The 26,139-nt window shown below is 38.4% G+C and overlaps 4 protein-coding genes across 4 annotated transcripts; 3 read left to right on the top strand and 1 right to left on the bottom strand.

Moving 5' to 3' along the window:
- Positions 1 to 1,406: 1,406 nt before the first annotated feature.
- acsl4a (acyl-CoA synthetase long chain family member 4a) lies at positions 1,407 to 11,581 on the top strand. The gene is made up of 15 exons (XM_054597401.1): positions 1,407 to 1,616; positions 3,524 to 4,070; positions 4,172 to 4,349; positions 4,968 to 5,077; positions 6,861 to 6,999; positions 7,237 to 7,387; positions 7,726 to 7,849; positions 8,003 to 8,074; positions 8,198 to 8,337; positions 8,436 to 8,608; positions 8,694 to 8,768; positions 8,872 to 9,060; positions 9,257 to 9,371; positions 10,480 to 10,637; positions 10,847 to 11,581. Exons 2-15 carry the CDS (start codon positions 3,714 to 3,716, stop codon positions 11,002 to 11,004), a joined length of 2,139 nt encoding a protein of 712 aa, XP_054453376.1. The 5' UTR covers positions 1,407 to 1,616; positions 3,524 to 3,713; the 3' UTR covers positions 11,005 to 11,581.
- A 6-nt stretch (positions 11,582 to 11,587) lies between these two features.
- On the bottom strand, positions 11,588 to 13,616 carry nxt2 (nuclear transport factor 2-like export factor 2). Its single transcript, XM_054597402.1, has 4 exons — positions 13,445 to 13,616; positions 13,172 to 13,258; positions 12,658 to 12,802; positions 11,588 to 12,471 (listed from the first exon to the last, which is right to left on the bottom strand). The coding sequence occupies exons 1-4, from the start codon at positions 13,457 to 13,459 to the stop codon at positions 12,287 to 12,289; spliced, it is 432 nt and encodes a 143-aa protein (XP_054453377.1). The 5' UTR covers positions 13,460 to 13,616; the 3' UTR covers positions 11,588 to 12,286.
- A 237-nt stretch (positions 13,617 to 13,853) lies between these two features.
- On the top strand, positions 13,854 to 18,588 carry psmd10 (proteasome 26S subunit, non-ATPase 10). The gene is made up of 5 exons (XM_054597692.1): positions 13,854 to 14,052; positions 14,131 to 14,229; positions 14,979 to 15,125; positions 16,265 to 16,431; positions 16,740 to 18,588. Exons 1-5 carry the CDS (start codon positions 13,939 to 13,941, stop codon positions 16,891 to 16,893), a joined length of 681 nt encoding a protein of 226 aa, XP_054453667.1. The 5' UTR covers positions 13,854 to 13,938; the 3' UTR covers positions 16,894 to 18,588.
- Positions 18,589 to 19,107: 519 nt separating this feature from the next.
- On the top strand, positions 19,108 to 24,227 carry xiap (X-linked inhibitor of apoptosis). The gene is made up of 8 exons (XM_054597701.1): positions 19,108 to 19,239; positions 20,616 to 20,904; positions 21,000 to 21,567; positions 21,679 to 21,781; positions 21,919 to 21,997; positions 22,808 to 22,847; positions 23,020 to 23,196; positions 23,336 to 24,227. Exons 2-8 carry the CDS (start codon positions 20,665 to 20,667, stop codon positions 23,527 to 23,529), a joined length of 1,401 nt encoding a protein of 466 aa, XP_054453676.1. The 5' UTR covers positions 19,108 to 19,239; positions 20,616 to 20,664; the 3' UTR covers positions 23,530 to 24,227.
- Positions 24,228 to 26,139: the final 1,912 nt, after the last annotated feature.

Here is a 26,139-nt window from a genome sequence, read left to right as displayed (position 1 = left end):
TCTATTATATATATTTAGTATTTTTGTTGTTTGTGTTATTGTTGTCATGTGTGCAGTACTTTGATTGCATTTATTGTGGGCCTATTACATTGAATCTTATGTTATGACCTTACTCTGTGCTTCGTTGTGCATTGTTTTGGTGATTAAGGTGTTTGAGGAGAAACATTAATAACTAATAAAAGAATACATGATTCAAAGCTGTGCATATTGCCTGGTGGACACAAAACAAGGGCAACACAAATAAATTGTAAAATAAAGAAAAATATGAACAGTGTAAAGGAAGGAAATAAATTACTTTGAAGAAATACTACTACAAAAAAAATTCATACATTTTGTTTGATGCGGAAATATATTTTTTAAATTACAAAATAAATACTACTTGCAATAATATTCAATATACACTTTCACTTCCATTCCGGTTTCCATTCACGGAAGTTACTCCCATCTCTCAACCACTTGAGGGCGACATCCACATGAATACTTGGGGTATGCATAGAACTGCTTGATGTTGATATGATTACACTAATACATCTGTGCAATACAAATACACTGTGCACTACTATAACTATAATTATTCTGTCTGTATTTATAAGATTTTTTTTAGTTATTGTGGATCTTTCTTACTTACTTACTTATTTAAAATACTTGTTTGTTTTTTCTACTATGTACCTTGTTTGCACTAGATCTATGCTGCTGTAATCCTGTACATTTACCCGCTGCGGGACTAATAAAGGATTATCTTATTTTATTTTATTTTATCTTATCTTATCTGATCCTAGGGCCTTGTTACTGCACTTGTATGGTACTAAAGTTGCTAAATTAACTTATTTTGCAGGAGCAAAAAAACAATGATGTTACATTTTAAGACATACTTTATATTTCATATTTACACATTCAGTTCAATGAACCCAGTGCTTGCAAGAAGCCTACATTAAAAGGTCCCCCCCCCAAAAAAATACTGTGTCTCATTTGTTTTTTTAACAAATAATTAATTACGATACAAGATTAAGTCTCTACACCACACTCAAATACACATATTGGACTTTAATTAACTTCCTAGTGCAGAAGTCACAAAATGCAAACTAATTGTCAATAGTATTTGAACTATATTGACCAATATACCGCCTGCCATGGGGCTCCAGAGGGGCAGGGTGACATTGTCAATGTCAGCTGATGTCTGTGCAGCAGAAGAGCATCATTCATGCAGATTTACAGCCTAATAAACTGATCTTCCATTTCACCACAAAACAAGTATGGCATCAAAACTGCCATCAGCCAACAGAACACATGCACAAAGACAGCGATTTCAATGACACCTTATAGAGAAATATCAGGCTATGCGGGACTAAAAACATCCGATAAACCGTGGACGTATAGAAACACAGGCGGCACTTACTTCCTGCAAGTTTTTGTTTTTTTCTCCTAGTGGACGCAGGACGTAAACACAACAAAAAAACCAATAGAATTCTACTCCGGCTGCTGATTGGTCCAGAGACATAGAATCAGATGACGTAGTAGTTCCGGTTTCTCGTCGTCCCCCTCCCTCCTCAGTAAAGGTAACTCTCGGTCATTCCTGACTACAGACACGACTGACCCGGTTTCTTCCTCCGCTGAAGGTAAGAAAGCCTCCAGCCCGGCCAGATAAGCAGGGTATCACTACTCCAGCCGGCCACCGTGATCTCATTACCCGGTGGTAGATGTATGCTTAGGTTAATGTGTGTTTGCTCTGTCCTCAGAGGCTCAGCGTTAATCAACGTGTCGGCGGTTGCCCATTGATACGAGATGTGCCAACGGCGCGTGGCGCTCTTTTGACATCATTCCGCCTGCCATGGCGCTCCTTAACGCATTGTCAAATAGTGCATCTATAAGGAGGCTGAATGAAAGAAAGCATATTCTTAATAATCATTCTTATTGTGTGAGTTTAATGTGAATATAACGTGAGGTATTTTGGTGTTGTATTAAGACGTTTTTCTTTGTGGGTTATATTAAGGTACTTTATGTGGCCTTGGAAATAACTCCTTATCTGAGTGTCATTTTTTTGACAAGGCCTGGTAATGAGTAACACATGTTCAAGTCTTGCACCAGGTTGGGTTTTTTCCTCATGAATCATCTTTTTTTACTTTTTGTTTTGTGTTAAGTACCGTGATTTTTAAAAAAGATATCCTAAAGAAGGGGATGTCTGCTCATGCTGGTGTGAGACAAGAATGGGTTCTGGTTTACTACTGTGTGTTTCAGTGAACTGAGATCCACAATACAAAGCATCACAATCTTTATTTATATTAAGGAGCTCAGACAGGTTTCTCTTCGCTGTTCTTTTAAGATATACAGACATGAGTGTGACGTGGATGGAAGCTATGATTCACTCAAATATGAATCACACTGTAAAGTGAGGTTTAAGGATTGGGAGTAGTTTCTTACATGAGTCCATTTCGGACTTTTTTAAATTCATCATAAATTAGATGATGACAGCGGAGTAGATACATAGTCATGGCAATTCCCACAATCTTTCTGTATAATGTTGTGGAAGTCATAACTTTGAATTTATTTTTAAATGACATAAAAGTAGATCCTACATGAGAGTTGTAATCTATAACCACTCAGCTGGTACTGCCACTGTGGGGGTTATTTATTCAGATGTTGAAGACTAGTTAAAAGAGCAATATTTACTTTATTTTCTCCTTCATCTACTCTGTGCTATGAGGCTATTATTAGCGAGCTGAGCTTCACCTAGAGTGGCCTTTCACTGGCCACTGAGTGGGGTGAGCTTCAAGAGTATTGTCATTGGTTGTAACCCCCGGGGGGTTGTGAGGCAGACGATTTGGACCCGAAGGGAGGAAAGTTGCGCAGTTAAAACACACCCTCCTAGGACATCTCACATATAATTGAGCGTTGATAGGTGACTGACATGCAGAGGCCGTTTGGTGCAGAGCAAGAGGTGGGTCTCTGATGAGTACGGAGTGTAGTTTATAGCCAGCATACAGATACAGATGGTAGATGACCTTTTAGTAAGTAGCTGACTATTGTGACTCTCAAACCGTTGCTTTGTCAGGGTTCTGTTTTTTTAGTTTGCCAACAGACGTTCTTCTTTAACCAACCAGCTTCCTCTTTGAGTCAGCTGTTGGGACATCACTGATATTTGGGTTGAAAATAAGATAAGATAAGATAAGATAATCCTTTATTAGTCCCACAGCGGGGAAATTTGCAGGCTTACAACTGAAATATTATATTTACAGACAGAAAAAAAACTATTTTAACTATTATTGTAATGTGTAATGTATTGCACAGGTTTTTATTGTCATGTTATTATTGTCATGTGGTCTGCTGGGAGCAGAGTTGGTTGTGCAGGAGCTGCTGTAAGAGGCAGCCACTCGCGCGGCGCCATTTATGCTTATGCTTAAAATCAATCTTGCCTTTTCTTTTGCTTTGACTTTGGACTTGTAAAATTCCTTGAAAGATGGTAGCTATTTCACATGTACTCGATGAAAAAACTCAGATGGTATTTTCTGTTTTATTCCAACTTTAGGTGTAACATTCGTGGGGAGTGGACCAAATATTTCCAAGTTGCAGTTGTGGGATTCTTAAAATTGTTTACTGTGGGGGGCTTTTCTCCTTCTGAGGCTTCAAACTTCTTTGTGACCAGCACGCCATTCAAAACCAGCCTGACAACCAGGGCTACCTAGTTTACTTCCACACGTACTCTTCCAGAGAACAGTATGGGTCTCCAGTCAGACTCTGCCCTCCAAACGATCCTCCTGTTTCCAATCCACCTTCTGGTATGGCTGTACTCCGTCCTGTCCTTGCTTCCCTGGTACTACATCACCGGGGCCGGGGAAAAGAAAGCTCTGTCAAAGCGGATAAAGGCCCGTTCCACTACAGGCTGTGCAGAGGGGCCTTACCGCTCCGTGGACCACTTCGATTCCTTAGCCAGGGAAGACCTCCCGGGCAAGGACACGCTGGATAAGCTGTTCGAGCATGCTGTGCAGCGCTTCGGACAAGCAGATTGTCTCGGCACCAGAGACGTACTGAGTGAAGAAAATGAAATTCAACCCAGCGGCAAAGTATTTAAAAAGGTAAGGGTTCCTAATGCTATAATATTTGTGGGTGAGTGATGCTTGTGAGGACGAAGACGTCTGACATTGCAACTGACTCTTCTCCCTCCCCCCCCTGCCAGCTGATCCTGGGGGAGTATAGATGGCTCTCCTACAACGACGTTGACTCGATAGTCAGTCAGTTTGGCAGTGGACTGGCAGCTCTGGGACAGCAGCCCAAAAGCAGTATTGCAATCTTTTGTGAAACCAGAGCAGAGTGGATGATCACAGCCCAGGCATGCTTCAGGTGTAACTTCCCATGTAAGTACATTACATTATATATGTAAGTATTATTATTATTATATATGCAGTGATAATCAACTGACCGCCCACAAGCCGCATACAGCGCGGTAAAGCTTCCCTTATGGCCCGTTTATGAGGAGGAAAAAATGCGTTCCGGTATTAAGGATATTTGGCATTCTTTTTCTTCTTATATTTAACCCCTGAAAGGATTGAGATGGAAACAATTTTATTAGGAATGATTTACCAACCTCATATATGCGTGACTTGCCTCCTTGCCAAGGGTCTGAGAGCGTTTTCTAGTTAAATATCTAGTTATCATTATTTCCCATGTTTTTCAGGACTCTGTTCACACTGATATAGGCCAATAAAAGCATTCATTTAGAATAAAAAGAATGAATATATTAAAGAATGATTTAAATATTCATTTTTTTTTTTTTACTAATCTTTTATTTTAAAGTCAGGCCCCCACAGTGTCTGCTTAGCAAAACTCTGGACCTTTGGATAAATGTAGTTTATGGCCACTGCTGTATATTATAGTGCAGGATGTTGTTTCACACGTGTGGATAATATAATAACTGCGGTTTATATAGTTGAATGTTTATTTTGGGAACACTGAGTGTTTTGTATTCATAACAGTGGTGACATTCTATGCCACCCTGGGAGAGGACGCCATTGCATTTGGACTGAATGAGACTGGAGTGACGCATCTAGTCACCAGCGTGGAGCTGCTCGAGACCAAACTGAAAGTGAGTTCATCCCTTACAGCGCACAGAACCTCGGTCGGATTCTCAAGAGGAGCAATGATCAAGCTGTGGTCATGAAACGTCATTGTCCATCTCTTCAAGTAGCTCCAATAGTCGTAATCAGATGACACTGATTATCTGCTTAACATAATTGCATCAGCATCAAAGCTGATCTGGAGAACCCAGCAAATAATAGTGCATCGCCTGCAGGCCTATGGTTTAATGAATGAACACAGTATATGTGGAGCTGTATCTACGTAGGGGACTTTATAGTCTATTACTAATTAATTCCTGACTGCTTGTTACATTTTGTAGCTGGATTAGGTTTGTGTATGAAAATGGATTTCAACACATTTTTGCTTGTCAAGCCTGTTTTCTTTTGAAATACAACAAAATGTGGAAAATATCTCAAACAGCCTTTTTAGAGTCCTAACTTCTTTTCTGCAAGTGGATGTTTTTTTAATGTATTTAGTAGGTCAGGTTGCTGTCCATTATAAGATAAAGTCAGCAAATATGGAGATAAAAATACGACAGAGTAGAAACTAGAAGCTTGCTCATTCATCTGCTGCCTCGGGGTGACTGGCTGCCCCGTCGCTCAGAGGTCCCTGCGGCCGATCCACCCGGTCACAGCTTTTTTCTGTCCTGGCCCCTCAGTGGTGGCATGAACTCCCCACTGACGTCAGGACAGCAGAGTCGCTGCCCATCTTTCGGCGCAGGCTGAAAACTCACCTCTTCATGAAGTACTACCCTGAGCCTTCCTCGTAGCACTTATTGCATTCGTATCAGTTCGCTGCACTTATTGAATTCGTATTCGTTTACTGCACTTATCCTATTCGTAGTAGTTTGTAGCACTTATTATATTCGTATTAGTCCGTTGCAATTATTGTTTTCGTAGTAATTTGCCTCTGCACTATACTTTTGCTCTGGTTTATGCTTTAAGATGCTTGTTTAAGAAAGGAGATGCACTTATGACTTCTGGTGACTAGTAGTTCTCTTGAATACCTATGTTGAATACACTTCCTGTAAGTCGCTTTGGATAAAAGCGTCTGCTAAATGACTGTAATGTAATGTAATGTAATTAATCTGCTCCTGATGTTTGTGTTTATATGCTGATACCGCCAAACAGCTACTTAGTTTACATTAGCTAAACTAAGTAAAACAAAATTAAATTCATCAATTCTGATATATCGCCGAGCTCCAATGGTAATTGTAAAAAAGCAAGTCACATAGTCAACATGTTTAGATCAGTCAGAAACACTGTTTCCTTAACTGGCATCACAACATCTCATCTTTGGGGCTGCAAATGAAGTTTAATTACATTGTGAATTAATCTGACTTTTATTTTCTTGATTATTTGATTACTCAGTAGGTCCATAAAATGGAAGAAAATAATGAATAATAAAGTCTACAGTGGAATTATCATGTCTGAGGTGACTTGTTTTGTTAGACCAACAGTCATAAAAATATAGCTATTCAGTTTAATATCAGATAAGACAAAAAAGCAAATCCCCATTTTTAATTAAGTGCAACAGACAAATGCTCAATATATATATTTAAGTGACTCAACCAATAATAGATTCTCAAAATACTTGCCAAATAGTCTTGTGTTAACTGACAATTATTTTTTTCAGCTCTGTCATCATCATAAAGATGACACAAGTGAAATAGTAGAGTGCATGAAGTTTTAATGGAAGTAAAGAAAGTCACCATGGGGAACAATGCAAAAGGAAATCATGTGATTGGGCTTCCCGTTGTAATAGCAGCTCTGTCCTCTCTTTCTGTCCAGAATGTGCTTCCACAGATCCCCAAACTGAAGCACGTGATCTACGTGGACAAGAAGAAAATGAGCACACAAGGTTACCCAGCAGGACTGTCCACCCACAGCATGCAGGCTGTGCAAGAGCTGGGAGCGCTGCCTGAGAATAGTGCGTATTTGTCTGACTTAGATGTGCTGCGATATCAAAATCTGGGGTGAAAAAACCTCTAGCACACACACACACACACACACACACACACAAAGTACAAGACAATAATAAAGCTTAAAATGAGTTTAAAACAGGTTTAGTCAAAGCTTTAAGTAAAGCGTTGTTTAAACAAGGCTTTAAGCTTTGACTATAAAGTATACAAAAATTGAGGATGTTTATAGTTTGTTTGTCTTGCAGTGGGGAGGCCGATTGTGAAGCCCCAGCCCTCTGATCTGGCTGTGGTGATGTACACCAGCGGCTCCACAGGCAGACCAAAAGGAGTCATGATCGTCCACAGTAACCTGATTGCGGGAATGACAGGCCAGTGTGAACGCATCCCTGGACTTGGGTGAGTTTCAACATTAGTCCGTATTCATACTTTATGTATAATGCCGTTTTCTTTCATCATTCAACAGCCAGGGGTAAACTTACCCCAACCGCAGAGCTTAAACTGAAAAGCACATCTCTCAAGTGTTATTTTATCCGTTCTAACTAAAACATCATTGACTGCTTAGAAATGAACAAGATTACTGTAGAATGTTACATTTAATTTGTGCTGGGACGTACTCAGAGGAACATAAAGACCACACTAAAAGATACTTAGTGTGCTAATTGGACAGAGAAACAGTACATATGTAGAAGCTGACCTTTACTCCCCCCCCCCATGTGTTTATGTGTTTGTGGCAGGCCTAATGATACCTATATAGCCTATCTGCCCCTGGCTCATGTCCTGGAAATGACAGCTGAAATCTCCAGCGTCACATATGGCTGTCGGATCGGCTACTCATCACCCCAGACACTGTCGGATCAGGTAATACCCAGTCAGCATCGGCACCAGGTCATGTTGCATTTCTTTTTTATCACACATGGGTGTGGTTATGAATACATCGTCACCATGAGCTTAATCATTGCTGCTGTCTAATTTAATCAGTGCCTTCTGTTTAATCTCTCCTGTTCCCTTTAGTCCACTAAGATAAAGAGGGGAAGTAAAGGAGACTCCTCTGTGCTTAGACCCACCCTGATGGCAGCTGTGCCAGTAAGAATCCTACCTTTTTTTTAAAAAATATATTCGTTCCTCTCTCTCTTTTATTCTACTCAGTTTGTTTTTTTTACCTTCTCATTATCAAATGTATACATTTTTTTTTCTCCTTTTTAAAAGGAAATTATGGACCGTATCAACAAGAATGTGATGAGCAAAGTGCAGGAAATGAATGTCATTCAGAAGACGCTGTTTACGCTGGGCTACAAATATAAACTAGAGCAGATCAAGAGGGGCTATGACGCACCACTCTGCAATGCGTAAGAAAAACCACCGTTTCTCCTCGGATTCCATTTTTTTTTTTTAAATGTTGTGGCTGTCAACTTTAAATCGAACACTCTGCATTTTGTCTTTGCAGACTGTTGTTCCGGAAAGTGAAGAAACTCCTGGGGGGACGGGTGAGGATGATGTTGTCTGGAGGAGCCCCCCTGTCCTCGGCCACGCAGAGATTCATGAATGTATGTTTCTGTTGTCCAGTGGGTCAGGGCTACGGCCTCACGGAAACCTGTGGAGCAGGCACCATCACAGAGGGTAAGACGAGATTAAAAGGTGTAGCGTAAAAAGAGCGTGTGGAATGAATAGATCTGCTGCTAAGATATTGTGTCCTATTACACAGTTGTGGACATCAGCACTGGTCGTGTCGGAGCTCCTCTCATTTGCTGCGAGATCAGACTCAGGGACTGGGCTGAAGGTAGGGTTGACAGACCTGTTCGTACAAGCTGTACCTACAGCGCAGAACGACAAGTATTTTTTAATTACAGGGTAATTATATTTTAGTAATGTACCAATCTCAGGTGGCTACACCAGCAGAGACAAGCCAAACCCAAGAGGGGAGATCCTGATTGGCGGCCCCAATGTAACCATGGGTTACTACAGGCAGGAAGGCCACGACCAGGACTTTTTCGTGGATGAGAAAGATCAGAGATGGTTCTGCACCGGAGACGTAGGAGAGGTTTACCCGGACGGCTGTCTTCAAATAGTGGGTGAGTATATTTGTTACCTAACTCGGTACTCAGTCCTATGGCTGTCATTTGATAGCGGCTGTGAAAGGCACACCATACATGCTTGATTTCATAGCAATGATCTGCAGTCATTATAGTTGCAGCTCTGACACTGAAGCTGTTTGTTCTTGATAAAAGAGCGCTGTTGTGAACAGACTTTTTCCCTTTTCCAATTTAGATCGCAAAAAAGACTTGGTGAAGCTGCAGGCCGGGGAGTACGTGTCTCTGGGTAAAGTCGAGTGTGCGCTGAAAAACTGCTCAATCATAGACAACATCTGTGCTTATGCAAACAGGTGAGTCAGATAACTACGGTACATTTATTTAGGAAAATTTCAAAGTTACAGGATATGTGATTTGCGTTTCTTCCCTATCCCTATAAGGAATACATGTGATGTACTGCGCGAAGCATTTAAAGTTACTGAGAACATCAAACGACAAGTCAAAGTCCCTGCTTATTTTTTCATATAAACGTCCAGATACCAGGGCCTTATGGATGCAAAACAAATGCATGACATACTGTGAAATCTTTCCTCCCAGACTAAACCAAAATTAGCCAAATTAACTTGACTAGTGTCTCAGGTGTGGTTTGGTTTTTCTCACTTTTACAATGCCATTCAAAATCTCAAAATACCCTCTACAGATTTAAAGAAAGCTTGGGAAGAGATCCCAACCCCAAACCGATCTTGTTATCCCATCTTCTTAAATTATTTTCAGACATGTCGTGTCAGCTGAAGCCACTCTTTCACATTATTTCGTTTTTTAGTTTTGGTGCAGGATCAAACGGGTCTGATTTCATACGTGCAGGGTTTTGAGTTCCCTGTAGCTCTATGTACATGTGTTCTTATGGCTACAATGTTGGACAAATAACTGCATACTATGCAAATATTTTTCTCCATTCTTGTATGCAAATCCAATGCAGCAGTAGGAGACAATGTCCACTGCAGTACAGCTTGCAAATATAAACACACATACCACATTTATCTAACTGACACACATGGTGTCATAATGCAAAGTAAGAAATGGCAGATGTAAAAGATGAAAATGATTTACTATTCATGTATAACGACGATCATATTGTGGGGAGTTTGTTTATATTGTAAAACCATATACACTGTAAAGAAAGTTGGAGAACTTTTTTTACCTAAAAAAGATTTATAGCTCTTTCCAGTCCCTCCCATGAGCGTCAACTACGAAGCTTGACATGGGATTTTCATACCTTTTTTTTTTTTTTTTCATTCTCAACTTTCCATTTTGTATTTTTGATTTCTACTTCAAAATGACTTCAACTGATTATTTTCAACTTTGTTAAATATTTCAACTGGTCATTTTCAGCATCGCGCACAGATCCATATTATCAGTAGCTTTTTTTATCAACCTTGTTTCTATTCTACATCCTTTCAGTGAACAGAACTACGTGATCAGCTTAGTGGTTCCTAACCAGAAAAGGATGACAGATCTGGCCAAACGGAGAGGCATAGCGGGAGCATGGGAGGAGATCTGCACCCATCCGGACATGGAAAGAGAGGTCCTGAAGGAGATCAAGGAGGTTGCTGCTAACAGTAAGAAATTACCATGTGTTTACATAATCTTCTGATATGGCTGTATTAATTATTTTGACTTTTATGCATACTTCTTAATTCTGTCCTTATCTCTGCCGATTCATGTTCTTTTTGCTTGATTTTAATAAAAATGTCACTGTACTCTACTGTGATAAATGTGGTTGAGCATCGCTGTTCTCTTCCTCCCCACTTTTTTTTCATCCATATAGTTAAACTCCAGCGATTTGAGATTCCAGTGAAGGTACATCTGAGTCCAGAGCCGTGGACCCCCGAGACGGGCCTAGTCACAGATGCGTTCAAGCTGAAGAGGAAAGAGCTGAAGAACCACTATATCCACCACATAGAGAGAATGTACGGGGGCAAATAACTTCACTGTCACCCAAGCGTCTCCATTGTAACCATAACCACTGTAAATAATCCTCCCGGTGGTACCCAGTTGGATTTGAATGCTGTTTGTGTCCCACAAATGAAAATGTCTTGAACAGAGAAGTCTTGAACAGAGAAGTCGAAGCTGTACATAGTTGTAGCTGTTGATCCATGTGTCTTGCTTTCTATTTATTTGTGTAGGAGTTTTGATTCTCAGCGAGAACGCACTTAAATGAACTCTTATTCCATGTAAAAGGTCTGAGACCATTACAGCACATAACTGCCATCCACTTAAATCTGCTGGCCCTCAGTTTGTATCTGATAAAAACAACCACTGTACCCCATATGTTGCTGATGCTTTATTGTTACTCCAATTGAAAATATTACTGTCATCATCAGGGAGGCTTTTATTGCTCTTTTGTACATTTGGAGTACTAATTTTACTGTGCCTTTTGTTCTGCAGTTCCTGAGTAGTCAAGCAGAAGTAAGTGGCATCTAGTTCAAAACAAATAATTTCCACTTTTGACAAAATAAAATGCTTTACTGCCATGTTGTTTTAGTTGAGGAAAATGTTTCCCCACAGATCATATAGAATTAAACATACTTGTGATCGTGTCTGCTTATCCACAGATTTTCTTTTTCTGAGTGATGTTTAATTTATACTTTTGCTATTGTGTCAATTTATTCGGTAAGTAAGACCAAAATGTGTTATCATAAATGACTCAGGAAGATAAGCAAATGTTCTAATATATGAAATTGTCAAATAGTGGGTTACTTGTATAGAAAGCCCTTTTGTCAAAATTCTTGTGGGCAGTGTATTTATTTATGAGCAAGCATGTGTTGCTACTAACAAATTAATGAGATGGTTATTTGCATTAGCTAGTCAGAACCTGTTGTAATACTGTGCATATTTTACTTCAGTTCACAGGTTAATGTACAATTTGGTATAAGGTTATCTGTTCATTTTAATAGGGAGTGTTTTCTATGTATTTTTTCCAAGTGTTGTCGTGTTGATGGATTTGCATCATTTAAACTTAAAGACGCACACATTGACAGTTGCTTCACAGTTGGTTGTTTGATGATCCTAATTGTATTTATTACTCCATTATGAACACATGCCTTGTTCCAACATTTCAAGAATAAACCTTTTTTTTGTATTGTGTGGTGTATGACATTTTTATTTTTTTTTATTACAAAAACGGAAATAAAAAAAAAACTGGAATTAGATCATCACTGTTGAGTGTTCATACATTTTAGAGTGAAAAGCGGCGATGAGGAAGGCCTCAGCTATTCCAGTCTTGAAATCTGAAGCAGTCACTAGCAATCTTCCAAACAGGCTGGTCATTGTTGGGTGTAGCCTGAGCGGTCAAAAGAAAGTTCTGGTTGAAGAAACGCTGCTTGTTCCCTTCGAACTTCACTGTCCCACCAGTCACCACGAGCAGTGTAGTCTGACCTTGGGTTGCCTGCTCTGTGAATGAAGAAAGGGTATATTGATGCTGCATTAGTGATACCTCACTAGAAGAACATCACGTTATTAGAGATCACAACTTGATGCTTCCACTTTACTTTAACAACATGCATGACATTTGTATGCGGACATTTGAGAATCACCACTAGCACTTGAATGTTTTGAGCTTATGATTGCCCCACTGACCATGTACTGGCTGACAATCCAGTGTTTGAACTTGGAACTCGCTCGAGGGCAAGGACTCAAAAAACTCGCCAAGAGCAACCTGCCCTGACACCGCATTCCCGTTCCACACCAAGGTCGCCTTGTCCAAGTAGAGTCGGGTCAAGTTCTGGGATAAAGATGAACAATTACAACAACAAAAACATGGTTTGCTCTACAGATAGACCAATACTGGATTTTGGAGGCCAATGCTGACGTTGATATATGGGAATGAAAATACCCTGATAATAGATCTAATGAAGAGTAAAGTTGACACTGCTCTCTGGTGACCAAGATAAGGTATTGGCAACACTGTAAGTCATCTCCAACATATATATGACCATTTGGTACTTCAATGTCTAATACCATACATACCAATACTTCTATATCTGTCAACCTGGAATCTGAAATGTTCTGGTCAAGCTCTCTACATACAAGTTATTCATAATAGTTGGAGCAACATGTCAGAGACACATACAGCGTTATCATCATCACTCACCCTCCTCTTCTTATCCATGCAGTCGTAATAAATGTTGACAAACTCTTCTGAATATCTGCATGACTGATCAGCATGGGTCCGGAAATCCTACAGTGAAAAAAAAAAAATCATTTAATTAATAGTGAACACGACAAAATCCAAGTCCACTAACGCTCAGTGGAAAAGGTAAGGACGCACATTCGAAAGTGACGTCATCGTTAGCTAGCTAGCTAGCTAGCAAAACAACGCGTTAGCTGGTGGATTTTAGCATTAAAGTGTAGCGTTTAAACTTACCAGCGTGTTTGCCATGAGACCAAATATATTGATCGCAACAACACTGAATATATTGATTATTATTAGATAGGATAGCGGGGGATATGTTTAAGCATCAATATAGACTTTTCTTCCACTCGTTCATTTAGCAACCAATGCGGCCATTTTGCATCGTGTATTACTTCCGCCGGGCGCCGACTATACCTACCAAAATAAAATGCTTGTACGTTCGTTCAATTTAATAGCATGGTTCCAAGCATATACGACTATTTATTATATTTGTAAAGTTGATTAAACAGAATAATGACAAAATCAATAATACAATGGCATGGTTATTCGGTCTCACTGTCACGTGATGCCACTGATGGTATTTTATTTTGAAGGGGAACAATAACCCATGCGGAAGTAGAGCTCACCATTTCCTGTTATTGCTCCCCTGGTTCAAACGGAGCATCCTCCCTCTGCTAAGCTCAGCTACTGTAACATTGTGTGCGACATTTGAAACATATTTAACAATGGAGGGTTCTGTGTCGAATGTAGAGGTCTGTGACTTTGCCTACACGGGACAGTTTGAGAAATTAAAGGACTGCATTCTGTCAGATAAATCGCTTGCAAGCAAAGTAGACCAGGTAAGTGCGCATGTTTTAAAGTAATGACGTCAAGGGGAGTTTTCCACGTTTTCACCCGTGACTTTCTGTTATTTTCAGGACGGGAGGACCGCTCTGCACTGGGCCTGTTCTGCAGGACACACCGACATTGTGGAGTTCCTGCTTGACCTGGGAGTTGATGTGAATCTGCAAGATGATGTAGGCTTAAATGTTGTTAAATATGTGTATGCTGTGTTTGTCCTCTAAGGTGCAACACTCCATACAAACAATACACATCCATATAGACAATAACCATAACAAGACACTTTCTATTATGTAGTTTTTCTTTTTTTTAAAGTGTAATCTGTATTGACATTCAATTAGATGTAATTAGGACTATTTCAGTGTTATAATAAATATATACAGTACCAGTCAAAAGTTTGGACACACCTTCTCATTCAATGGTTTTTCTTTATTTTTATTTTTATTTTTTTCTACATTGTAGATTAATATTGAAGACATCCAAACTATGAAGGAACACATATGAAATTATGTGGTAAACAAACAAATGGTCAACCAACCAGAATATGTTTTATATTTTAGATTCTTCAAAGTAGTTGAATGAGAAGGTGTGTCCAAACTTTTGACTGGTACTGTATGCAAGAATGACAATATTATAATAATATTTCAGCAACAATCCATACAAACAATCCATATAGACAATAACCATAAAAAGACACTTTATATTATTTAGTTTTTCTTTTCTTTTTTTAAGTGTAAACGTGTAATCTGTATTGACATTCAATTAGATGTAATTAGGGGCTATTTCAGTGTTATAATAAATATATATGCAAGAATGACAATGCCATGATTTAGAATGTGAACAGGCAAAATATGGAGTAATCTTAAAATGATCCAATTCCCTTTCTTTTGTGAATTGACGATCATTGTGACGTGTTACTTCCCAGGCTTTGTGGACCCCGCTCCACATTGCGGCATCTGCTGGCAGAGAAGACATCGTGAAATCTCTAATATCCAAAGGAGCTCAGCTGAATTCAGTTAATCAAAACGGATGCACCGCTCTGCACTATGCCGCCTCTAAAGACAGATATGAGGTAAGACTCCCAGGCTGCGGTCACTTTTTTTGATAGTTAGAGCTACATGGTGCCAAATGACTGTACTACATACATGTAATCTTACATTTGTATTGTGTTTCCTTCATGTCTTTCAAGTAGCTCCATACATGTAATTGCAATTATTCCACTCTTGGTTGCAGCCTTACATTTTTTATAGCTTTGCTGTTGCTTTTCTTGAATTAAAGTAGATTTGTCACTTGGATGATCATGATGATATTAAAGCAATGGGAAGCCACACAGAGAGGAAACAACCCTATCTTTTAATAAAACATTGGACCCTAACCATGTATTAGTAAGTTGTGAATAAAACAGAGTGCAGTCCAACTCATCACCACAGTGAAGTTATTGTTTCAATACTTTCTTATACTGAGAATAAAAGTTTAAATTGATTTAATTTACAAATGTTTGTATTTTATGTCTAATCAGCTGTCGTTTAAGTATGTGTTTAGGCGACCCATGAAAAAAGTGGTTTCTGTTTTCAGCTTTATTCCAGCGGATATAGAAATCTGTGACATGTTTTCTCAACTTCGACTGATGTTAATATTACCTTTTCCGAAAGTTAACCAGTTTAGCCCTGTAGTTATGTTGATGCTTAACCCTGTTTTTCTTTCGCCACATCTACAATACATACCAAGAAACAATATTTGGCAAACCTGTGGGAATTTCCATTTGCTATTAGCAGGTAAACTGTAATTTAACCGTACCAATGAGTCTAACTAGTTCAAAACGGCGAAGTACATATATTTCTTGTATATAAATTGCTGAATATACAGTATATTATACTGTTAAAGTTATTGTAAAGTATACTGTATACAATTAATATTTAGTATGGCATTGGAAAACAGAAAAATACTTCACTGTACATCCCTCATCCATGGAGAGGGTGACAACATGCAGAAAGTCACGTGAAAACTAGACATCTAACTTGTAATTGTACTTAATGAATGAAATTAGTATCTTTACATGGAATTTTACCTATGGACTGCGTCAAGCCAAAACCAACAGAAACCAACGGAACAGGATCTGAAAATGTGTTTGACATAAATGGGAAGTCATTGAATTTAAAAATAGGTTACTTGTGAACGACGTGCGAGTAACAGGGCTTTCCCTCATTATAGATCGCCCTGCTGTTGTTGGAAAAAGGAGCAGACCCCAACGTCTCCGACAAGTATCAGTCCACACCCCTCCACAGAGCGTCTGCCAAGGGCAACTGCCGCCTCATCCAGCTGCTTCTCAAACAGAGTGCCTCGACAAACATCCAGGACTCACAGGGCAACACACCTCTGTATGTGTGAATAAATATTTGTCTCAAACAACACTGTGGCCTCTGGCAAATATATACAGTTACAGTGACATACTGTAGGCTGAAATAAACAACACACAAAAGGATCAGTTAAGCTAAATTATTAAGCTAAAATACACCTTTGCTCACTCACTTTTTTTAAGTTTGGTTTAACTTGCCCTCAAAATTGAGTTATTAGTCACAGTGCCCGTATAAAATGGAGGTGAATTTAGTATGTGGTGCTTAACACATGGGAAATTTAAAAAAGCAATTTTGTATGAACAATTCTGCCTGCATTTTTCTTTTACCAGCCACCTGGCGTGCGATGAGGAGCGTGTGGAAGCAGCCAAGGTGCTGGTGGAACACGGGGCCAGCATCTACATAGAGAACAAGGAGGAGAAGACCCCCCTCCAGCTGGCCAAGGGCGGTCTGAGCAACGTACTTCGGCGGATAGTGGAGGGATGATTCTTTTACCAACTTAAGAGTCATGCTCCAGTTCGAGTCCCTGCCATAGCATGTTACATAATGAGAGTTTTCATCCCAGTCAGTCCTCCCTGAGCGGCCTGGTGTGATACACTTAGATGCGTAACAGGTGGAAGATGAATAAAGTTGGACTTTCCTGCGCCATTATCAGCTCCTCAGATGGGTCAGTGAAACTACTCAGATCAAAAAACACTCTCTATGGCACTAAGTGTGGTCTATTTAACGCTGCAGCCTAATTTCTTGTGATCTCTTTTTTTTACGTTTGAATTGTTGCAAAAAATTCTAATAAAAAACAGTGTTCAGCCTGTTTAAGTATGTCTAGGATGTATTTATTTATCGTACACGTAATCAATGGATCCAGCAAATGTATTTCTGGACAGCTCCTGAGGGAAATAGCTGGCTTTTAAGATGATAAATGCTCCAGCTAGTAGCTAATTGTGATTGCCTGGTGGTTGCCTGGCTTTATCAGCGAAAAAGCTCTTAAAACTCACTGTGTACAACCTGCCTTGTAAAGCCGTCAATGAATTGACGAGAGGGAACCATAACATTGTTGCAGGCAAGACAGCTGAAAATGACTATATATCTCTGATACCTCAGATCTGGGTAATTATTCTCACACAAGTGACCCTTTCTGCATTGTTTTCATGTTATGATTTGATACATAGTTAATGTTACAGCACCCACGCTTCTGCACCCAAATGATCAGTGTTTTTTCGTCTGCTTAGCGAAGTGTCAATTCCTTTCGCTTTTTGGGGTAATTCATATATAGTTGATTGTAAAATGTTGATAACTCTTAAAGCATGTCTCAGTTTACGTCAGACCTTCCTTCTTTAGCCTAACATTTTAATAATGTGTGCCTATTATAAGTGTTTTAAGTATTGCTGTTAAAACGTGCTCACTATAAACAGTTGGGGTACAAGTACTTTCATGTACTTAAGTAAAAGTAGCTGCATACACAATGTTAAGCTATTACAAGTAAAAAGTGATCTGTGCTTGAATTATTTTATTATATACTAATGTCTAGAATTATGACTCAAGCAGCATTAATGTTTAGGGGAGGGATTTTATTAGCTCATGGTAGGGTTTCAAAATCTTTATCTATGTATTGTTATAGCTCTCAGTTTAAAATGATAGTAGAGTAAAAGGTACAATATTTCTCTAGGAAGCTAAATGTAGTATGTAGAGTATTAGAAGTGTAAAGTAGTCGAAATACTAGCTCAAGAGCAGTACTGGATAGAAACTTAAGTTAACAAATGTGTTCTGTCACACAAGCAACACACATACAGTACCAGTCAAAAGTTTGGACACACCTTCTCATTCAACTACTTTGAAGAATCTAAAATATAAAACATATTCTGGTTTGTTGAGCATTTGTTTGTTTACCACATAATTCCATATGTGTTCCTTCATAGTTTGGATGTCTTCAATATTAATTACAATGTAGAAAAAAATAAAAATAAAGAAAAACCATTGAATGAGAAGGTGTGTCCAAATGTTTGACTGGTACTGTATATATCCTAAAGCAGGCTGTGTTAATGATGAATATCAAATAAAAAGAACATCTGTCTATGAACTGGTGAACCGTTGTTATGATCATCGTTATACATGAATATTAAATAATTTTCATCTTTTACATCTGCCATTTCTAACTTTGCATTATGACACCATGTGTGATTAGTTAGACAAATGTGGTATGTGTGTTTATATTTGCAAGCTGTACTGCAGTGGACATTGTCTCCTACTGCTGCATTGGATTTGCATACAAGAATGGAGAAAAATATTTGCATAGTATGCACAGTACCAGTCAAAAGCTTGGACACACCTTCTCATTCAACTACTTTGAAGAATCTAAAATATAAAACATATTCTGGTTGGTTGACCATTTGTTTGTTTACCACATAATTCCATATGTGTTCCTTCATAGTTTGGATGTCTTCAATATTAATCTACAATGTAGAAACAAATACAAATAAATATAAAGAAAAACCATTGAATGAGAAGGTGTGTCCAAACTTTTGACTGGTACTGTATATATCCTAAAGCAGGCTGTGTTAATGATGAATATCAAATAAATCTGTCTATGTTGTTGGGGCTTCCCCACTTCCCCACTTTGGCGATTTCCATCGAATTCCTAACTCTCCACACGTGACGTAGCAGTGGTCAGCTGGTATGCGCACAACGAGGTGCGCACATTCCGTCGTTTTCACTTCCACTTCCTGGAAGCGAGGTCCCGTCTAATGAACAGTTCTCTTTACTCGTTGCTTTCTGCTGCAGGCGGTGTCATACCGGAGACTGACTGAAAGCACAGACTGAAGACTTGGCTGTGAGGTAATGTAGGAAGTTTTGCAATGATCATTTATCGAGGAACTTTCTAGAGACCTTACGTCATGGAGAATAGCATAGCCAAGCTAACTTAGCTAACGTGCAGTGTGTGTGTGTGTGTGTGTGTGTGTGTGTGTGTGTGTGTGTGTGTGTGTGTGTGTGTGTGTGTGTGTGTGTGTGTGTGTGTGTGTGTGTGTGTGTGTGTGTGTGTGTGTGTGTGTGTGTGTGTGTGTGTGTGTGTGTTACTCCCAGAACTATGGGACTGTTGTATGGCTGTTGTTTAACGCAAAGCCGCGAGGCCTTTCTGGAAATTCACGGGGCCAGTGACGTCACGAAGGTCAAAGTTCAGAAAGCTGCTCAACCCAAATAAGCAAATATACAATCTTCGATTAGTACTGATAGTGTGGTCACAAGTAGGCTCAGGGTGCTTTTTGCTGTGGGGTTTAAGTGTAAGCTTCCATTTCTTGTCCTATTAGGTTCAAATACTGCTGCTGGGAAAACATGTTTTATAGTATATTACAGTATATATATATATACATTAAAGTTTATTTATATATATATATATATATATATATATATATATATACACACACACTCACACACTACACACACATTACAGTGCTCGCATTGCTTTGTGTACCCTATGATGGGCTTGAGCCTGCTAGAGGCGTTCAGGACAATCTACAGTTCAAAATACTGCACTTTTAGCTCTTAAAGAGAGAAAAACCGTAGTATATGTTAAAGTATTCCATTGAGGAAAACATAAAAAGTTTATCTGTCTGAAGTAATATGTTTAAGGTGTGGTATGCTTCCCATGGTGTGTTGCAACATAATTTGATTCGTAACTAAAGCACACCATGTACCTTTTGTTTACTATGCCACGCCTCAATAAAGATGATCCTTTTAATTGTATTTCCTACATACAGACTGTCCTATATCATCCTTTCGGTGTTGTTATTTCAGGTTGTCATTCAGCATAGTGTCTGTTGTTGGGCCGCCCAGGGATACACCCTTAACAGTACTCGTGTAGTGCAGTGTACTGAGCTAGTAGGCAATCCTAAGTCTTTGGTGCCCATCCCTCACATGGAATATCCAATGCCTCCATGTGATTTCAGGCTGGCTGCTTCTCTTAAAGGCGCAGTGACCATCAGAGAGCATAAATGTGCTGATCGGCTTCCTGCTGCGAGACCGAAACCTATTCTACCACAGAATTGTGGAAACTTTTTAACCATGTGGATTTTTTTCATTTTTTTTAAATATATGTATATTATGTGTATTGTAGGCTGTTTGCTGCTTTATTTACTTATTCAAACAAGCAAGAGGTGCTTTACATCAAAATGTATATACTTATACATATTTTTTGTTTTCTTTTTTGTCTACAGTCATTCTGTCCATCACGTTCAACTCAGCAGTTTCCTGCCTGGTTCAATCATGTCTGATCTTAGACAAGACAGCAATTTGGAGACAGATCACATGGCTGATTTTTCCCAGATCAACAGTCGCCTGGACTCATTCCTTGGCTCCAGTCTGGCCCAGCAGGTACCAGCAGAAAACTTGGCCCGGGCCGGCTTCTACTTCACTGGCCATGGCGATCGGGTCTGCTGTTTTAGCTGCGAGGAGACTGTGGAAAACTGGTGCAGGGGAGACACACCTGTGGAGAGGCATAAAGAGGTAGTTGGAATAGTAATGAAAATCACAAAGGATTAACTTTTCTTTGTTTTCATCCTGTTCTAAGTTGCTTAATTGTACTTTCCCCGTTATTACAGGTTTCCCCATCATGCAGGTTTCTCAGCTGCATCCACCGCACCAATTACAACCTGAGTCGTGACAATAGACTGACCAACGGTTCCACATACAACGAAGAAGCAGAAGACATGCTATATCGATTGAGAACAGGAGAGGTGGTCGATGAGTCAACCTACCCGATGGCCCCTCACATGAGGAGTGAGGAGGCCCGGCTTCAGACCCTCTCTTCTTGGCCCTCTACTTCTCCTGTGAGACCCCGGGATCTGGCCCAAGCCGGCCTCTACTACCTCGGCCTTGAGGACCGGGTGCAGTGTTTCTGCTGTGGTGGCATGCTGGGCGGTTGGGAAGACGGGGACACCGCCTGGGCAGAGCATACCAAACATTTCCCCAACTGCTTCTTCATCCTTGGTCACGATGTGGGCAACGTCCCATCCCAGTGGGGAACAATGGAGGAGGAGAGCGGCAGCAGGCCACATGCATACACTCGTGTCAATATGGGGAGTTTTGAGGAGAGGCTTAGCAGCTTTTCAGGTGTCCTGCATCCTATTGACCACGAGAGGCTTGCCAGAGCTGGCTTCTACAGCGCAGGTACAGCACAGACACCTTTGAGTGAACTTTGAGTTGCTCATTGTTTTCTCAGGTATTTGATCATAGCTATGAGTGCAAGCAAGATTGAATCGTGTGTGTGTGTCCTTGCAGGGACAGGAGGAGACAGGGTGTTGTGTTTCCGCTGTGGCGGAGGTCTGAAAGGCTGGCAGCCTGAAGAAGACCCTTGGGAAGAACATGCCAAACACTACCCTGGGTAAGAACAGCCATGAAAGTCCCCTTTCTTAACATATATATATATATATATATATATATAATACACCTTTTTTTATCTTTTTGCTGCAGCATTTGATTTTGTTATAATAAAATTACACGTTTGTTTTTTTTAAACAGATGCAGCTTCCTGTTAGCAGAAAAAGGACAAGAATTTGTCAACACTATCCAGCTACAAGACCCACGACGAAATAGAGCTGTAAGCATCCAGTGCTTTTACATGCATTTTTAGTAACTGGGTTTCTGTTGAGTCTGCCAAATATTTTTGTAATGTAAACAAGAAACTGTATTTCCTCTATTCAGGATAAGCACTTAGCGAAACCCAGTGAACGCCTAATTCCTGGCCGATGATATGCTTCACTCGAATGTCAACATTTTGTTTTACAGTGTGTTAGGATAAAAGGAAATAGTAGTACTCAGAATGGTGCTACCTTGTATCCAAAATATTTAAATCCATAATATGTCTAAACCTGAATTAAATTTCTTCCAGCCATTTAAAGGATAATACTCTGTCCTAAAGCAATGCTCACATGCCTGAGTGTTCTTTTCAAAGCATTGTTGGTGCTTAAGTTCATTTTGAGCTAAGTGATGCTTCATCAATCTGAATTAGACATAGCAGGTACTGTAGATATCTTCCAAATTACAGTGTTTTTTAGTACAAAATGTTACATTAAAATCATTTTAAGAGGGGATGTCTTTGCTGCCAGTATGGACAGCCATAGGTCCACGTAGATATTGGCATGTAGATGTTGTTTTGAGACCCACTTCAAAAGTGTTAACTTATCCATTAACTGCAGTGATGCTCACCCAAAACATCCCCAAAACATCCCCAAAAAATCCCCAAAACAAGATTTAGTTTTTTCTGTTTGGTCTCTGAACAAGTATACATTCTTTGGTTATGTGAAAAATGTTGTCTTTAATCAAATATGTTGTTACTGAACCAATGTCACTGAGGCTTTTCTTTTTCTTGCATTATTCAGAAAATAACTATGACCATGTTTGTTTTCAGACTTCAAGTCAGCAGAATGGATTTTCTGGTCATGTGAATGGTAAACATTAACTTTGTTTTATTTGACTATCCTTATTTGAGGATTTAAGAATAGTTTAAAACATCTCCTGTACTTAAATAAATTACGACGTACTGAAAAAATGTACAGGTAACTAATTAAAATAAGGTGACTGAATAAAGAAGTATTTCTTGTTTTTTCTCTCTGTGTTCAGAGGTGCTGCAGTCTCCCATGGCTCAGAAGGCCATAGAGATGGGTCTGGAGCCCGGTGTGGTGGAAAAGACCATCTTGGAGAAAATCAGCAAGACCGGCTCCGGCTACTCCACCGTGGAAGCACTTATGGAGGATCTTAACAACACACAGAGCGAGGCTGCCAACTCACTGGAGCAAGGTACTGCACCCGCTGCATGCCGAACCTCGGTCATAGCATAAACAAATACCGTTGTTGACAACCGAAAAAACAAATCCTGAGCAGCAGTGATGAGGAAACACATTTTGACCTTTATCCCCCACCCCTATCTTTCTTCCAGATAAGGACCCAATGGAGAAACTGCGAGAGCTGCAAAGGGAGAAACAGTGCAAAATATGTATGGACAGAGATATCTGTATCGTCTTCATTCCATGTGGTCATCTGGTCACCTGTAAGAAGTGTTCAGAGTCGCTCGTCAAGTGTCCAATCTGCTGTGGAGCCATAACACAGAAGATCCAGACATATATCGCCTAAGGGAATCTCAGACTCTTGCCAAACGTCAATGCTGTTTTCTCACTGTCTTCATAATATTGTATTTTAATATAAAAATGTAGATAGCCTGTGATATATAATATATAATAATTTTGTTTGTATGTGAATGAGAATGAAAGAATGAGTAATCCTCACAAGACAACTATATTTTCACAATCATCGAGATGGTAAATAGATGTTAATATGGCTGAGGGCTACGGAATTTAGTTGTATCACTACAATGACAATAAAAACCTCTTTATCTTTATATATGATTGGATGATATTATAAATAACTGGTGTTGATTTTTATTGGCCTTTAATAGGTACTGAAACTTGTAAATACAGTTTAAAATGAATTACCATTATATAACACTCTTTCTTGCCAGAGGTGCCTTTCTCTAGGTTCATGTACTTGTGTCTCATTTTGTTGATTTATTTTGGACATGGCAGTTGAACTGGATATAATTTGGTTTCATACACTTATGTGTCTCAATCATCTATTTAGTCTTGCGTACTTGGGGACTTTAATTTTCTCAATGTGTGCTGCTCTGTATGGCAATGTTTAAAGGTAGATCATTAATCCATTAAAAATCATTTTTAACTGACAAAATCAACTCTAATATAGAGCCTACAACCATGGCCTGCAAGTAATCAGTGTGGTGTGAAATTATTTTACCATTCCATCATGCAATCTGTTGTATCATCAAGATTGAATAAATTGTAATGTTTGGATTTAAAAATGTTTTTCTTTGATTACCACTACTCAGTGCAATGTCAAACTGCAACTGGTTGGATTTGGTGTAAAGAGGAGACCAGCTAAACCACTTAGAAAGGGTTTGCTTAACTTTGTTAAACTGGGAGTGTGAATTTTCCACAGGAGTTAATTCAGTTTTAATGACTATATAACATTTTATAAGCTATAAAACACTCATTTTTCTCTGCTGTGATACTTTGGGAGCAGCAATATCTAGATGACTTCTCTACATATTTCCCTTTATATAGATGTGGTCTAAGGTGGTGAAGTCAAAATATACATGGATGAATTAAATTCCCTATGACACAGGGGATTCATTCATTCATGTTATGGACAGGTTATCTAAGATAAGATAAAATAAGATAATCCTTTATTAGTCCCGCAGCGGGGAAATTTACAGGATTACAGCAGCATAAATATATATTGCAAACAAGGTACATAGTAGAAAGAACAAACAAGTATTTTAAATAAGTAAGTAAGAAAAAAGAAAAAGATATATATCTTATAAACACAGATTGAACAATTATAGTTATAGTATTATTATCTCATTACAAGCGCTGAACATAAATAACATTTTACAAATCAACAAGACTTAAAGAGGGAACAGAAGACAAACTGTATAAGATAAAATAAGACAATCCTTTATTAGTCCCGCAGCGGGGAAATTTACAGGATTACAGCAGCATAGATATAGTGCAAACAAGGTAAATAGTAGAAAAACACAAACAAGTATTTTAAATAAGTAAGTAAGCAAGAAAAAAAAATCCACAATAATTAAAAAAAAGAAATACAGTACCAGTCAAAAGTTTGGACACACCTTCTCATTAAATGGTTTTTCTTTATTTATTTTTAATTTTTTTTCGCGGGGAAATTTACAGGATTACAGCAGCATAAATATATATTGCAAACAACGTTCATAGTAGAAAAGACAAACGTAAAAAAAAGTATTTTAAATAATATATATTTTAAATTATTTTAAATAAGTAAATCCACAATAACTTAAAGGAAATTTACAGGAAAAGAAGGGGAAATTTACAGGATAACAGCAGCATAAATATATATTGCAAACAAGGTTCATCGTAGAAAAAACAAACGTAAAATTCCACAATAACTTAAAAAAAAAATAAAAATAAATATCTTATAAATACAGACAGAATTTATAATTATTATATTTTTATATTATTATAGTTATAGTATTATTATCTCATTACAAGTGCTGAACATAAATAACATTTTACAAATCAACAAGACTTAAAGAGGGAACAGAAGACAAACTGTATAAGATAAAATAAGACAATCCTTTATTAGTCCCGCAGCAGGGAAATTTACAGGATTACAGCAGCATAAATATATATTGCAAACAAGGTTCATAGTAGAAAAAACAAACGTAAAAAAATTTATTTTTAATAATATATATTTAAAATTATTTTAAATAAGTAAGTAAGAAAAAAAATCCACAATAACTTAAATAAATTTACAGGAAAATAAGGGGAAATGTACAGGATAACAGCAGCATAAATATATAGTGCAAACAAGGTTCATATTAGAAAAAACAAACGTAAAAATAAAGTATTTTAAATAATAGTATTTAAAATAAGTAAGTAAGAAAAAAAATTCCACAATAACTAAAAAAAAAAAAAAAAAAAGATATATATCTTATAAACACATTATAATATATTTTCTTCTACCCTTGTTCAAAAATCAATGAGACTAAGACAGATTTAAGTCAGTATTTAACCAACATAGTTAAGATATATATCTTATATAAAAAAATATATATATCTTACAAATACAGACAGAATTTATAATTATTATATGTTTACATTATTATAGTTACAGTATTATTATCTCATTACA

The sequence above is a fragment of the Anoplopoma fimbria genome, chromosome 4, assembly GCF_027596085.1.
Source record: "Anoplopoma fimbria isolate UVic2021 breed Golden Eagle Sablefish chromosome 4, Afim_UVic_2022, whole genome shotgun sequence".
NCBI lineage: Eukaryota > Metazoa > Chordata > Actinopteri > Perciformes > Anoplopomatidae > Anoplopoma > Anoplopoma fimbria.
The sequence above is the reverse complement of the archived record's forward strand: the minus strand, read 5'-3'. Positions and strand labels throughout refer to the sequence as shown.

Coding starts and splice junctions, on each gene's coding strand:
- acsl4a (XM_054597401.1), top strand. CDS start 3,714: ATGGGTCTCCAGTCAGACTCTGCCCTCCAAACGATCCTCCTGTTTCCA. Junction 5,078..6,860: donor TGCTCGAGACCAAACTGAAA/GTGAGTTCATCC, acceptor CTTTCTGTCCAG/AATGTGCTTCCACAGATCCC. Junction 7,388..7,725: donor GAACGCATCCCTGGACTTGG/GTGAGTTTCAAC, acceptor TGTTTGTGGCAG/GCCTAATGATACCTATATAG.
- psmd10 (XM_054597692.1), top strand. CDS start 13,939: ATGGAGGGTTCTGTGTCGAATGTAGAGGTCTGTGACTTTGCCTACACG. Junction 15,126..16,264: donor CCTCTAAAGACAGATATGAG/GTAAGACTCCCA, acceptor CCCTCATTATAG/ATCGCCCTGCTGTTGTTGGA. Junction 16,432..16,739: donor TCACAGGGCAACACACCTCT/GTATGTGTGAAT, acceptor TTCTTTTACCAG/CCACCTGGCGTGCGATGAGG.
- xiap (XM_054597701.1), top strand. CDS start 20,665: ATGTCTGATCTTAGACAAGACAGCAATTTGGAGACAGATCACATGGCT. Junction 21,998..22,807: donor ACCCACGACGAAATAGAGCT/GTAAGCATCCAG, acceptor GTTTGTTTTCAG/ACTTCAAGTCAGCAGAATGG. Junction 23,197..23,335: donor TGCCAACTCACTGGAGCAAG/GTACTGCACCCG, acceptor TCTTTCTTCCAG/ATAAGGACCCAATGGAGAAA.
- nxt2 (XM_054597402.1), bottom strand. Junction 12,803..13,171: donor GCATGGATAAGAAGAGGAGG/GTGAGTGATGAT, acceptor TCTTTATCCCAG/AACTTGACCCGACTCTACTT. Junction 12,472..12,657: donor GGATTGTCAGCCAGTACATG/GTCAGTGGGGCA, acceptor CTTCATTCACAG/AGCAGGCAACCCAAGGTCAG.